The sequence below is a fragment of the Magnolia sinica genome, chromosome 10 (assembly GCF_029962835.1).
Source record: "Magnolia sinica isolate HGM2019 chromosome 10, MsV1, whole genome shotgun sequence".
Lineage (NCBI taxonomy): Eukaryota > Viridiplantae > Streptophyta > Magnoliopsida > Magnoliales > Magnoliaceae > Magnolia > Magnolia sinica.
This window is the reverse complement of record NC_080582.1, coordinates 63,591,275-63,606,230: the sequence shown is the minus strand read 5'-3', so window position 1 is coordinate 63,606,230 and position 14,956 is coordinate 63,591,275. Positions and strand designations below refer to the sequence as shown.

Below are 14,956 nucleotides of genomic sequence, written 5' to 3'. Positions count from 1 at the left end.
GTCGTTGATTTGTCATTCAATACTTCAAAGGGAAGTAACTATAAACCATATTAGGGTTTTTTTTAAAGATCTCTACCTCCAGCAACTGCAATACCGGTCAATTGCAAGTTGAGGAAGGGTGTTTTGGAGTGAGGGAATAATTTGAACATTTTCAGAGATTGCAGATGCAACCAGTTTGGAGGATTCCATGTAACCCTAACCAAGATGGAAAGTGGTAAATGTAGAATAATAATATGTAGTTGATAAACGGAGATTTTAGTAGAGACAATGAAAAGATAAAGAAACGTGCATGCGTCGGTGTTTTTTTGCTGCAATGGAGTGAAAGGCACGTGACTTGCAAAAGCGCGCGTGGGTTTCCGTTTACGTAAAATGAAGAGACTGGCAGTGAAAAGGAGGGGTATTTTTGCCCTCAACTTTGCTGTCTGTACGTGTAGAGTCCAAGTGTGGAAGTTAAGTTTGGGATGCTCCATGAAAGACCACTGGATAAAAGGTGGCGTCTACAGTGGTCATTTTCCCTCCCAAAAATGAAGCATATCCAAAGATCAAGTGGATCATACCACAAGAAACAGTGGGTATAATGATTTTCACCGTTGAAACCTTGCTAGGCCCCACGGTGATGTTTATTTGTCATCCAACCTGTTCATCAGATCATAAAGACATGAATGAACGGTAAACAGAAATATAAGCTTTATCTAAAACTTATATGGCCCCTAAGAAATTTTCAATGCTAGACGTTTTGAAATCAACTGTTTCCTGTGGTGTGGCCCATTTGAACATTTTATATGATTCATTTTTGGGCTAAACTACTAAAATTATCTGGGAAAATGGACGGACGGAGTGGATAAACTAAATAAATCAAGATGTACCTCACAAAAGTTTAGTCAATACGCTAAGTGTAATGAGTTACACACTACGCAATCCGCTTCCCTTTAAGTTAGGGAGTGGATTAGGTGTTAAGCACGTAACAACTCAGTGGGTGTTAACATTACCGTGTGGGGCCCATCTTGATGAGTTTTTTTAATATCCACACTTCCCATCCGTGTTCTCAAATTATTTAAGGGTTTTCTGAAATAACTTAATCATATCCAAATCTTGAGTGGACCACACCATTGGAAAAAAGTGTGAATCACCATTAAAAGCATTTTTGTAGGCCATAAAAGTTTTGGGTGAATCTAATCTTTGAATTTTCCCTTCATTCAGTTCTGGTTGATCTTATCCATGGGTTGGATGACAAATAAACATTACAAATTTTTAATGATGAGCGTTCAATCATCACTGTTTCATGTGGTGTGGTCCACCTGAGATTTGGATGTGCTTAATCATTACGACTGTCCTAAATGGGCTGGAAAAACGAATGGATGGAGTGGATATACAACATATAATCAAGATGGGCCTTACAATAAGGGTAACATCGATAGATCTACTACCCAGGTAACACCTAATCCGCGCCCCCGGATTTGGTGCGACTTGGCTGTACCAGAGACTGTGTGGCCCTTACAGTGGGGCCCACCTTGATTATGTTTTGTATATCCATTCCATCCATCCATTTGGATAGATCACTCTAGGTCATGAGACAGAATGAGGCAAATCGAAAGCTCAAGTGGACCCCACCACATAAAACAATGGGGATTGAACGTCCACCATTAAAAACTACGTGGGGCCATAGAAGTTTCGATCAAGATGATATTCGTGTTTTCCCTTCTTCCATATCTACTTGAACTTACGAACAGGTTAGATCTCAAATAAACATCATGGTGGCCACCAGAAATAGTTTCAATAGTGGGCATCACTGTCCACAATGTTTTCTGTGGTGGGGTCCACTTGAGCTTTGGATTGGCATCGTTATTTGAATCAAGCCCAAAAGCCATCTTCTGAATGGATGAATGGTGTGGATACAACACATACATCAAGGTGGGACCATGATGGTAGGGTCCCACTCACGTGGATATTTCGCGTAGTACGTGGACTGGGTGCTACCCATCCCATGATGGGCGTGGATCGACCGAGGTGGGTGGGATTCTTGACTGTGGGACCCAGCTTGATGTATGTTCATTACATCCACATCGTCCATTGTTTTTAAAAAACTCATTTTAGGGCATCATCCCAAAAATGAAGCAGATTCAAATCTCAGGTGGGACATAATACAGGAAAACCATTAAAAACTTCTCATGGGCCAAATTTTTTTCGGATCAAGCTAATATTTGTGTGGTCTCTTCATCCAGGCTTTTGTGACCTTATCAATAGTTTGGATGGCAAATAAGCGTTCTGTTAGCCCCCATGAAGTTTATAATGGTCAGAATTCAATCAAGACTATTTCCTATGCTATGGTCCACCTAAGACTTAAATTTACTTCATTTTTGGGATCAAGCCCTAAAATGAGTTGCAAAAATGTATGGACGATGTGGATGTAATACACATACATCAAAGTGGGCCCCATAGTTACGAATCTACCGACCTAACTGGATATGGGGATCCACCAAAACCTAGCCCGGACGCGGATTGCCTCCTGACTTGAGGTGGCGACTAACGGTGCTTTGTGGGCCCCACCATGATGCGTGTGTTATATCCATACCACAAATCTATTTTTTTTTTCATATTATTTTACGCCATGATCCAAAAAATGAGGCAATCCAAATCTCAACTGGACCACATAACAAGAAAACGATTTTGATTGAACGAACGCCATTAAAAACTTCCTAGGGCCCACTGTAATGTTTATTTGCCATCCAACCTATTGATCAAGTCACAAAGACCTGGATGAAGTAAAAACACAAATATCAACTTCATCCAAAACTTTTGTGGCCCTGAGAAGTGTGTAATAGTGGGTGTTCAATTACCACTGTTTCTTGTGTCGTGGTCCACATGAGATTTGAATCTGCCTAATTTTTTGAATCATATTATAAAATTATCTGGGAAAATGGATGAACAAAGTGGATTAAAAACATACATTATGGTGGGGCCTATAGACCACCATCCAGTGGCTACTAACTAATGACATCATCATTAAGCGGGGCTCATGGTGGGGCCCACCATGATGTTTGTGAGAAATTCACTCTGTTCATCCATTTTTCCAGAGCATATTAAGACATAAGCCCAAAAATCAGGAAGATCCAAAGCTCAAGTGGGCCACAACACATGAAACAATGAGGATTAAATGTCCATCATGCCTATTGTTTCTTGTGGTGTGGTCCATGTGAGAATTGGATACGCTTTATTTGTGGGCCCATGCCTTAAAATGAGTTGGTAAGAAGGTTTGAATATAATTGCATTAATTTAGTCAGATGGCACAACATAGGACCCTATACAAAGGAAACTTATTATGTACACATTTTTTTTTGAGATGTTATGATTTAAAAGTGTGTATTAAGGTCTTTTTTAACAATCTCTGAAGTTGCATTGAAAAATTCAACCATTTTCCCAATGTTTCCCCATGTTTTACAAAAAGTGCGATAAATTATGCGATACAAATGATATATCCCATGCGATAACTGATACGTATCTATCTCCCAAGGGTGCAATACATAGTGCGATACCGATATTTCAAACACTGCTTCTATATAGGGTTGGGATGGGTATACGATGTATTGATGGTATTGGCTGATACTATCATTATCGCAAGTATCACGTAGCTTACGCTACACGCTATAAAGGGATGAGCGCTATGCATCACGCTATTGCTATTTAAAACACTGCTGGAACTGTCCGTGTTTAAGCCGAACAACATGAATGTTAGAGCATTCGATAATTCCCGAAGACAGGCCCAATGGGGGATTGAAATTGAATTACAAATCGGTTCACACACATCTACAATTACATTTCAAGTCTTGGACATCCTTTCATCGTTCAATCTGCTCCTCGGCCAATCCTCGATACACAAGGTTGGGGCATACCTTGGACTCTTCACCAAAGAGTCAAGTATATCATCGAGGACAAAGTGCTCTCCATCTTAGCAGGCCATGAACAACTCTTTCCCACAAAAACAGTCCATCCTGGGGAGCCTAACATTCCAGCCATTGACGCATGGCACCTAGAGACAGAGCCTGTACTAGAGTTTTCAATTTGAGGCAATAAATCATGTACCAGCAACATGTCCTCTTGGATCAAATTATGTTTTCACTCTAGTAGAATGTTAGATCTTAAACTACTAGCTCAAACACCAAGATGCTGCCAAGGTAATCGAGGTGTGAGAGAAGACAGACAAAACAAAACTTAGGTATGAGTCTCCCTTAGAAGACGAGATAGAGGAGATAGAACCCAAGAGGAGATGGAAAGACCATGAGATAGAACACTCGCTTTCCTTCATGCCAGTCAAGTTCACCAGCGCTAGATTCATCCACTTGGACAAAAATCCAGATCCCATCCCTCTGAATCGTAATCACAGTCTCACCCTTATAGAGTTGCCTAAGGAATATGTGGGCAAGGGGCAAGAGTTGCTCCGCCTTGATTCGACCTCAATTATGGTCTCGCCAAAGTTGTAACAGCCCAAAGAGTCCCTTGACCTCAAGAATGAAGAAGATTCTGCCCCAACTGACACTTAGTCAGAGCCCAGCCCTGACTTTATCTATCACCATGAAAATCCATAATATATCGCCTTGAGAAATTGTTATTTGCATTAAAGTAAGCTCTTTAGCATGGTCTGAGCACTTTCAACATGACATTCTGGTAGTTGGTTAAACATAGAACTCCCACGACTGATCTTAGCTTATTTGGAACATTGCACATCCTATATGTTGATGATATTCTTGTGATGGACAATATGATATCCAACAAATAAAACAACTCCTCCGTTAATCCTTTAAGATGAAGGACCTAAGGCCTGTAAAGTACTTTTTTTGGATTGGAAGGCCTCTAATATAATTGATATCCAATCCAAAAAGTATATTAAGGCCTTAGAACCTTCATGGTGAAGGATGGGTTGAGTAACTGTTTTAATTACTAGATATATTAGGTTGGTCATCCTATGTGATAACACTATATCATCAACATATAGGAGAGCCAATGTGATCCCGGGTGAGTTAAATGAGTGAAAAAAGAACAAATGGGTTTGGTCATGACCAATAGAGGCCATGAATTATGCCAGATAAGAGTGAGTTGATACAAGTTGAAGATTTTAAAAGGGTAAGGGGAAGGCCCAAAAGGACACGAGCGGAAGTATTAAGAAAAGACACGATGATCTATGATCCAACTCAAGTTATGGCCCTTAAAAAAGGGAAATGGTGGAACGGGATTCATGTAACGGACCCCAAGTAGTTGGGATAAGGCTTAGATAATGATGACAATAGTTACATGGTCCATTAGAATAAGTACACTTTTGACTTGATCAAGTTAACCAGCTTGTGGATGATAAATGAGTGGATAATCCACATTGGTGGCAAATGTTAAGTATTAAAAAGATGATGGGAAGAAATCCTAATCCCACTCTCTATAGTCAACTGGTTAACATTGTCATGTATCTCACCATGACTCATCTGATATATATTATGCAATACAGATTGTCCACAAGTCTATTCATGGTCCTTACTGCTTTCACCTTTCTACATTTTATCCTATTCTTCTGTCTATGAGGCACATATTATACAGGATTGTTCTTCTCTTCTTACAGGGGTATGCTAATGTTGACTAGGTTGGCTGCCTTGATGCTCGTTGTTCAACATCTTGTTTGTTTGTTTTTTTTCAGTGACTCTCTTATATCTTGGAAATGTATAAAGTAAATTAACGATCTCTAAATCCTCTATAAGGTAGGATACCAGCCCTTGTTTATGGCATATAGTGAAATAACAAGACTAAAGGCTCTTCCATATGATATAAATATTTCTCCAGTCCACAATGCCCTTATATGTAGGCAAAACAAGTGCGATTTGTATTGCATCCAACCCATTTTCCATGAGCATGCAATACCAAACATATAGACATGAATTGTCATTTTGTTCAAGAACTCGTCTTAATAAATTATTCTTCATGTGGCCTTTGAAGAACAAATAGTAAATCTATTTGTCAAAGATGTGAATAGGGCTTACCATAATTATTTACTATAGAAATTATTCTATAAGGTTTAGAGTATTGTTCAAAACTCGCAAGTATCGCCCCATATTTTTTGGTATCGCGCATCAATGATACGGGTGTATCGTCCCTGTATTCTCCAGAAACAGCCCAATATGGGACGATACCTAGTGATGAATGATCATTTTGTGAAAAATTCAGCCCCATCCATCATCGGGTGGATCGTACCATCGTAAATAATTTCAAACCATTGAAAAGTAACAAAATACAAGTGTAGTTCACACAATAAGTGATTGTGGCTGATTTTTATGCAAGCTAATCCTCATCTTTGACACAACCTATTGGAAGGGTTATTAACCCCTGGTTTCTATGCTAATTGGACTTGACTCTCTCTCTCTCTCTCTCTCTCTCTCTCTCTCTCTCTCTCTCTCTCTCTCTCTCTCTCTCTCTCTCTCTATATATATATATATATATATATATATATGAAGCTAATTAAAAGGCCACTATTAAAAAGTGAAGAAATAAAAATGGGGAGTGGAAATATCAATCCCCATGCCAAAATTCTCCTCACACACTCTCAAACTCAACAATAATCAATGAACAATAGAAAACAAAGTTTTTTTACAATTTTCAAACTTGTACCATCCTTAAGCAACCACACCTACAAGAGCTGAACATTTTTTACAAATTTCAAACTTATACCATCCTTTTTAACCCTTTTTATTCCGGAGCAGAATAAGCTAGGCCTGGCCTCACCCAACAAAGTGCACCCTGAACGTTGGGCCCACCTTGATGTATTTATTGTATGTCCATGCCATGCATCCATTTTTCCAGATCATTTTAGCGTGTGAGCCCAAAAGTGAAGCAGATTCAAATCTCAGGTTGACCACACCAAATGAAACAGTGGTGATAGACCATTAAAAGCTTCTTGTGGGCCACAAAAGTTTTGGATCAAGCTGATTTTTTTTCCCTTCATCCAGATCTGTGTGATCTTATCAACAGGTTGGGTGGGAAATAAACAATACTGTGGACATTAAGGTTGGATCAAGCTGATATTTGTTTTTTTCCTTCATCCAGGTCTGTTTGACCTTATCAGCAGGTTGGATGGCAAATAAATATTAACGTGGACATTAAGGTGGGCCCAAGTGAGTTTTTAAAGGTGGGCGTTCAATCACTGCTGTTACATTTGGTGTGGTCCACCCGTGATTTGGATTTGATTCATTTTTGGGCTCATGCCCTAAAATGATACGGATGGATGGCGTTGATATACAATGCATACATCAAGGTGGATGGATGGCGTTGATATACAATGCATAAATCAAGGTGGGCCCGTTGGTTAGGGTCTCACTGCACCTAATCCGCTCCCCTTTTTATTAATGGTTTTTTTAGCAAAGTTACAAGAGCCGTCAGATATCCCCGTTTAACAGTCATTTTTGTTTTCTATTTAGGGACCCTCTTATGCATTGGATCTATAGCACTTTGCTTGTTTGGTTGTTGTTGGGTTCAAAGGAAGTCAAATCTGGCAAATGTTCGAGCAAAACACTTCACAAAGAATGGAGGCATCTTGTTACAACGACAATTCTCTTCTCTCCATGGATCTACCAGATCCCCAAAAATCTATTCCACTCAAGAGCTCAAACAGGCCACAAACAACTATCATTCCACCAATATATTAAGTAGTGGTGGGAATGGCTCTGTCTACAAAGGAATTCTCAAGGATGGCTCAGTGGTAGCCGTTAAGAAGTCTCAAGTTGTAGATAAAAGCCACATCGATCAATTCATAAATGAGGTTGTCATTCTAACTGAAATCAATCATAGGAATGTAGTGAAGCTCTTGGGCTGTTGTTTGGAGACACAAGTTCCCATGTTGGTTTATGAGTTCATCTCAAATGGAACTTTGTGCGAGAAAATCCATGAAAGCGATGATCCTTTGGAGCGTATTTCTTGGCAATCACGCTTTCGAATCGCAGTCAAAACTGCAGGTGCTCTTTCCTACCTTCATTCTTCTACTTCCACACCCATATTCCACAGAGATGTTAAGTCCTCCAACATACTTTTGGACAAGAACTATACTCCGAAGGTAGCCGATTTTGGAATTTCAAGATTAGTACCACTTGACAAGACAAAGGTCTCAACTATGGTGCTTGGAACGTTTGGATACTTGGATCCCGAATACTTCAACACCGGAAATTTAACAGAAAAGAGTGACGTTTATAGCTTTGGGGTGGTTTTACTGGAGCTTTTAACCGGGCGGAAGCCTATTTGCCCTCATTCATCAATTGAGTATCATAATTTGCCAATGGTGTTTTTATCTTATGTTAGGAATGATAATTTCGTAGAGATTTTGGATGACAACGTAGCATGTGAAGGAAAAATGGAGGAATTACAAGCTGTAGCCGACCTCCCAAGACGATGCCTAAGAGTGAAAGGTGGAGAGAGGCCTACGATGAAGGAGGTTGTGCAAGAGCTTATTGCTTTGTCTAGTGAGCAGGTGCAAGTATTCCATGAGTGTGAGGTACACGAATGGTGAAGAGCATTGAGCAAACTAAAAGAAGGAGATCATCTTGGAGAAGAGAAGTCTTGAAGATCTGAGAGTCTTTCTTCTCTTTAATTGTGACTATCATCTTGTATTTTCTTTTTGAACAACATCACAACTTCAGTTATTATTTCCCAATGGACAGAGCTAGACATTGTGGTGAACCACGTAAATTTGTATTTGTTTACGGTTTTCATTCACCTCATCTTGGATCTCTCTCTCTCTGTCTCTCTCTCTCTCTCATTTGGTAAGTTACAGGTTATCAAGCCTGTTACACATATGCACATAGCCTTTTCCTCGACAAGGTGGGCTTAGGTTCCAATAGAGCCTCCAGCGTAGTGGGTAGGTAATCCCCCTGTTGTGAGACTGCTCGCTTCCCGAGACATTTTCATTCCTTTCCCGGCCCCTTCGTTGAAGGTTTTTGCCTCCTTTTCTGTTTACGATAGGTCTCCCCAGATTTTTTTCTTTTTGAGGATCCCAAAATCATAAATCTTTGATGATATATATGAATAGCGACCTTTTTGAAAAAATAAAAAAATAAAAATGCACATATGCACATACAGATATGCCTATAGGATACAATCAAGGGGAGAAAAAGAAGAAGAAGATAATGCCTTAATTTTTATGTGGACAAGATTAGAACCACGCAATATCAAGCCCAATGGTGAATTTGCCATAAACCCAAATCCATACTAATTGGATGATCTGGTTGACCGTTTGTTGGTGTTGAAGTAGACAACAGAACCTAAGTGAGGTGAAGGGAACAAAACTCGAGACTATCTCTATTCTGAATCTGAACGCACCATATCCTAAACAAGGTGCTTGAGCAATGGAAAGGAAGTGGATGAAAGACCGCTTTCTAGGCACAACAAAGATTAAAAGTTCCTACATGTGTTTTTAACTTAGGGCACCATTCCTCTGAATGTCCGAACACACCCTGCTGTCTACTTCTATTCATAAAAATAAAGGAACTCACCCTGTGTTTGGTTGCCTACACAACAAGTAACTTTCATTTGAGGATCCTAATAAGTCAATATTAAGAATCCAACTAATACGCCAAAAGCTTCAAGACTAACCCTAACAGTCCACCGTGCTCTGCTGCAGACGTCTGTGGCAGCCCACCCTTTTAAAAAAAAAAATTAAATTAAATTAAATACCATAGCATTCATATGGGGAAATTTACAAATTTTCGGTTGGGCAACACAAAAAGCCAATTGCTCACCTATCTTGAAGCTTTACTAAGTATCCACAAAATAAACAAACTACTACTCCCGGTCCATCCTGACTGCACCTAACCCCACCCTGTCAAGGAAAACGGAGCCTCGAGCATGAGGGTGGCCTTTTGTCCAAGTAGCCATTTCCACTTGGAGAGGGCGTTGCGGCTGAGCTTTGGTTATCCAGATAATCCGTTCTACATTGTGGCATCTTTCACTCTAGCTGTATAGGTTGCCCTTTCCACAGGTATAACCGCCCATGACTTAAACACACGACATGGTGTTGGCTCTAATATAGTTATTAAAAACCGAACTAATACACACTAATGAAACACATCAAACTGTTGGGTGACTATGGAAGCACACAAAGATGGATCAAGTGGAGTAATCCAATCACACCAAACAAGCACAACGGATTTAACACGGCACAAAGCGACATAAAGCACTATGAAACCAGAAAATTACAAGAGATAGAGAGAATACCTGATTCGAACAAGCCTCGAATCTCCCTTACAAGCCCTTGAAATCCTAAGAACAAATTAGAAAGCCTTAGATATCTCCCAATCCCGATTACACCAAAATATATAGTCTTTGGAAAAATCCTAATCGAATTTGGAAATAAATCCTACAAATTCGCAAATCTGTGAAAATTTGTGCAAAACCATTCGATGACATCAAACAAAATTTAATGACATTGAAACTTAACCTTTAATAACATCAAAGCCACTTCGATGGCATCGAACTAATACGAAAACATTCCAGTGACCAAACATGTTCTCGATTGCATCAAACCATCTTCAATGACATCATAAAGGGCATCAAAGTGTCCAATAACCAAATCGATTTATTCTGAAAAATCTCAATGGCATCGAGCCGACTTCAATGGCATCGAAGCCTACTTGATGGCATTGAACCTGTCATCGACAAACTGCTGAATTATAGTTTTAAGACATCCATCAACAATCTCCACCATGTCTTCAATCGTCATCCTTCAAAAGCTTCTTTTCCTCTTTCTCTAATCTTGTCTTACATCATAGATCCATTATCACTTCTTGTGCACACTCCATTCTTATTTTATGCTTTCACCAAGCCCAAAGAAGTTGCACATAACTTGAACTTTTTTGTATGAACCACCTTAGTGAGCATGTCCAACGGATTCACGCTTGTATGAATCTTCTCTAGAGTCATGCCTCATTCCTTAAGCATCGGTCAGATAAAATGGTGACAAACATTAATGTGTTTAATACGTAGAGGTGTACACGAGTTAATCCAAGTCAAGCTTGGCATAGCTCGACTCGACTCGGCCACTTGTTGACCTCAGCTCGGACTCGGCTCGGCTCTATCCTCGAGCTTGACTAGCCAGCTCAGCTCGGTTCAGTCAGTAGCTTAGGCCAGTTCAAGCTAATTTTGAGTCGAGTTCGCCTGTGTAGCATTTTCACAAACACATGAACTGCACTTTCAAAATCTTATTGTATGTAAAATAACAGCAATGGATTTACAAATATTTCATCAAACACCTTGTAAACAACATAAAAATCAAGAAAAAAAAATGGTATTTGTTTCATATACGGGCCTTCCTTGCCACCAGCCACACTTCATCGATTTGTCTCATCAAACACTTGGTGAGCAACAACAATATCAAAGTAACTGAGTAACTGAACTGAATTGATTCAAGTTCGATTTAAGTTAGGTTCAATCTGAGTCGAGTCGAGCTCGAGCAAGCTCGAACTCAGTTCAAAATTTTTTTCGAGCTCAAAAAATTAGCTCAACTCGGCTCGAACTCGGTTTTGAACCGAGTCAAATTAAGCTTTTTCGAGTCGAGTCGAGCGAGTTACGAACTAACTCTGCTCGTGTACAGCCCTATTAGTATGTGAATGATAAATAAAAAATTTAGCCAGATTGATAGTGCTCTCACTATTGCAATTAACCGGCACGGCCTCCTATTGAAGCCCCAACTGACTTATCATGCCTCTAAACCAAACACCTTCCTTAAATGCCTCTTTCACTGCCAATTACTCGGCTTCAGTTGTGGAAAGATCCACCAATGACTGAAGCTTCAACATCCGACTGATTGCTCCATCCACTAGTACAAACAAGTAACCGGAAGTCGACTTTGTGGAATCAATACTGCTTGCATAATCTAAATCCACATACCCAACTAATTTAGCCCATGTTTTCTTAAAAGTTAAAACTTAGTCTTTTGTACCTCGAATGTATCGACCTAACCATTTCACTGCTTATAATGTTGCTTGTCGGGATTTGACATGTATCACTATCTGCTCACAACACCAACTACTTCGGTCTCGTACGTACAGACCATGACATACATTAAACTGCTCACAACATTCCAATAAAGCACACGAGACATCTTGCTTTTCCTCATTTAATTTAGGTCATTATTCTGAGGAAATCTTGAAGTGAGTCGTGTGGGGAATGATAAGCAACTTCGCCTTGTCCATCCCATACTTGATCAACACTTTCTTAAGGTATTCTGCTTGTGAAAATCAAAGCCTACTTCACTTCCTGTCTCTATGAATATCTATGTCGAGAACTCTCTTTGCAGCCACCGGATTTTTCATCTCGAATGTCCATGATAACTAAATCTTCAGTATATCGATTTCAGACATATTATGATTGGCGATCAACATGTCATCAACATACAATACTAGGATGATGAACTTGTCATCACTCGGTGTTTTGTAATAGACACAATGATCATATTCATTCCCAGTAAATTTTTAACTCATCATGAAAGAATCAAATTTTTTATACCACTACCTAGGCGACTGTTTCAGCCCGTACAATGACCTTATTAACCTGTTAACCTTATTCTTTGCCCCTTTAATTTTGTAATCATCTTATTGCTTTAAGTAGATCTGCTCTTCTAATTCCTCATGCAAGAATGCAGTCTTCACGTCCATCTGTTCTAGCTCAACATTGTATTGGACAACTAGTGCCAATACGAATCAGATAGATAACTTGCTTTACAACCGATGCGAATATCTCTGTAAAGTTGATTCCTTCTCTCGGAGCGTAACCATTTGTTATTAACGTTGCCTCGTATCTATCGTGTTTCTTCTTGAAGATCCACTTGCACCCAATTGCTTTTCGACCTACTTGAAGCTCTACCAACTCCCATATCTCATTCTTATATAAGGAGTTCATCTCATCGTTCATTATTGCCTTCCACTTTTTTGCATCAGGCTCATCAAGAGTCTCCTAAAGAGTAGATGAATCCCCTTCACTACGCCAAAATATTGAAAAAACGACGGTTCAAAACAATCTTAAACAGCAATTACAAACGGTTCTGGACTGTGGCATGGTCCGTCTTTTTTTGCTGCATAGTAAAAGTTACTAGATGGTCGGAATCCATCGTCCAAATTCAACGGTTATGGACCGTCGCAACAAATGATGGTCCATAACCATCACCTAACTAGTCTTGAAGATTGTAATTTTCAAATTATAGTCGGTTTAAGACCATTGATAATTTTCACATTAAAGACGGTTTATATCCGTCTGTAATTTTCAATTACATGAGGAAAAGAGACAGCCTGAAGCCATCGGTAATTATTATTATTATTATTATTTAAATAGCGGTAAATCTCTTAGTGGCTTCTTTTACCTATTAGGGATTACATACAAAAGTATTACTTATAATCATATACTTAAAAAAAAAAAAAAACCCAGTTAACCTTACATTCATGTGAATCATCTCATTCTTTACATCAACAAACTTGTAAAAGCAACATAATACTAACTTTATTACAATCAAGGAACATAATTCATTACTACTTATAACAGTACATTTAAGACACATCTCCTTCTATTTTTCGTATCCTTTGACGAGACATGAACACATGGAACCTTGCAAGGTCTCGTATGGCCAACACATGAACACATGGAAGAAATTCAAAATAAAAATTAAAATAAAAGAAGAAGAATGTGTACCATCATTCATCTAGCTTGTACCTTTTCATCTTCTCCATTGCAAGTTCTGCTTCCAACAACAACAATTGAATAATATTTTACATCTAAATACAACAAAGGAAAAAGTGAATTTGACCATCTAAAACACCAATCATCTCCTGAAACACACAAAACTATCTCCAGAGTTCAACCGGAATAGTCCCAACCTTTCCAAGAGAAGAAGCAAGAAACCTTAGTCGTTCAACTTCATTGGGCTCAAAAGCATGAGCAGCTAATGCAACTAGTGCAGTCTAAAAAAACAATACATAAATGCATATAAAAAATCCATCCACAGAGAAGTTTCTTGAAATATAAAAACATTCTTGAAACATGAAATAGGAGATGAAGATTTACCTTTTTAGGGAAATTCAAGAGGTTAGCATATCGGGCAAGAGTGGTTCTTAAGGTGAAAGATGGTAATGGGGGTGGTAAGGAGCTTCCGTTGATGGGGTGCCATCCTCTTTATCCATATAGATAGAAAAGTAGTGTCTGGTGTGAGACCTAATAAGCTTTCTGCCTCCTCCACAGTTTCAGTGCAATTCATAGCAAACACACCAACATGGTCCCCTATTTCATACCTGATGAAAAACAGATCACGCACAAAAGATCAGTTGATACAAGAACTGCACCAACAAGCTAATTAACCAATATTTCATGTGACAAGAACACCACTTATTATTATTTGCTTGGTATGTTTGTGAACTCATCATCTATGGTGGGATCCTATTTTTCATACAATGTCGTGTGCGATGTCCAACCTGTCTGGTAGTTGCATGTAGCTGGCTGTAGGTGATTAGATCACTACTTTAGCAGGTAAGTTTCCTTTCCTTCTGTTTTTCGGCACAAGTAAATAAATTATTAGAAACAACCTGTATGCTAAAAAAAACAACATTAGATTTGTTGTTTTTTGAATCTGTTACACCTTATAGTCATACCAAAAAGTTTCAGAAGATTGTTTAATAAGAATCCCATTCACAAAATATAAAAGATTGTTCCTATGAACATCATGTTCCTTAACTGCCCGACATTGTCCCAAAAAGCATGGCAGGTCTTATAGCAATCATGATACAAGTTGGAAGTTTGTTTGGTGACTGCAATTTGAGGGCTACCTTATTACAAATTCTATGAAACAAACATCTGTGGTTTCTTGCATTTCCACTTGATTAAACTTGATTTTCATAAATTGGTCCACTCGTGCAGCCAAAAGCAACCAAAATAAACCAAGAGAAACAAATAAGCA

General features: G+C 38.9%; 1 protein-coding gene across 1 annotated transcript in view; it reads left to right on the top strand.

The window, feature by feature from the left end:
• The first annotated feature begins 369 nt into the window (after positions 1–369).
• LOC131217560 (wall-associated receptor kinase-like 1) overlaps positions 370–14,956 on the top strand; it is a 34,207-nt gene continuing 19,620 nt past the window's right edge. The window contains exons 1-3 of the mRNA XM_058212497.1: positions 370–424; positions 7,449–8,458; positions 8,571–8,627. Coding sequence (XP_058068480.1) covers positions 370–424; positions 7,449–8,458; positions 8,571–8,627 — 1,122 coding nt within the window. The remainder of the gene's footprint in view (positions 425–7,448; positions 8,459–8,570; positions 8,628–14,956) is intronic.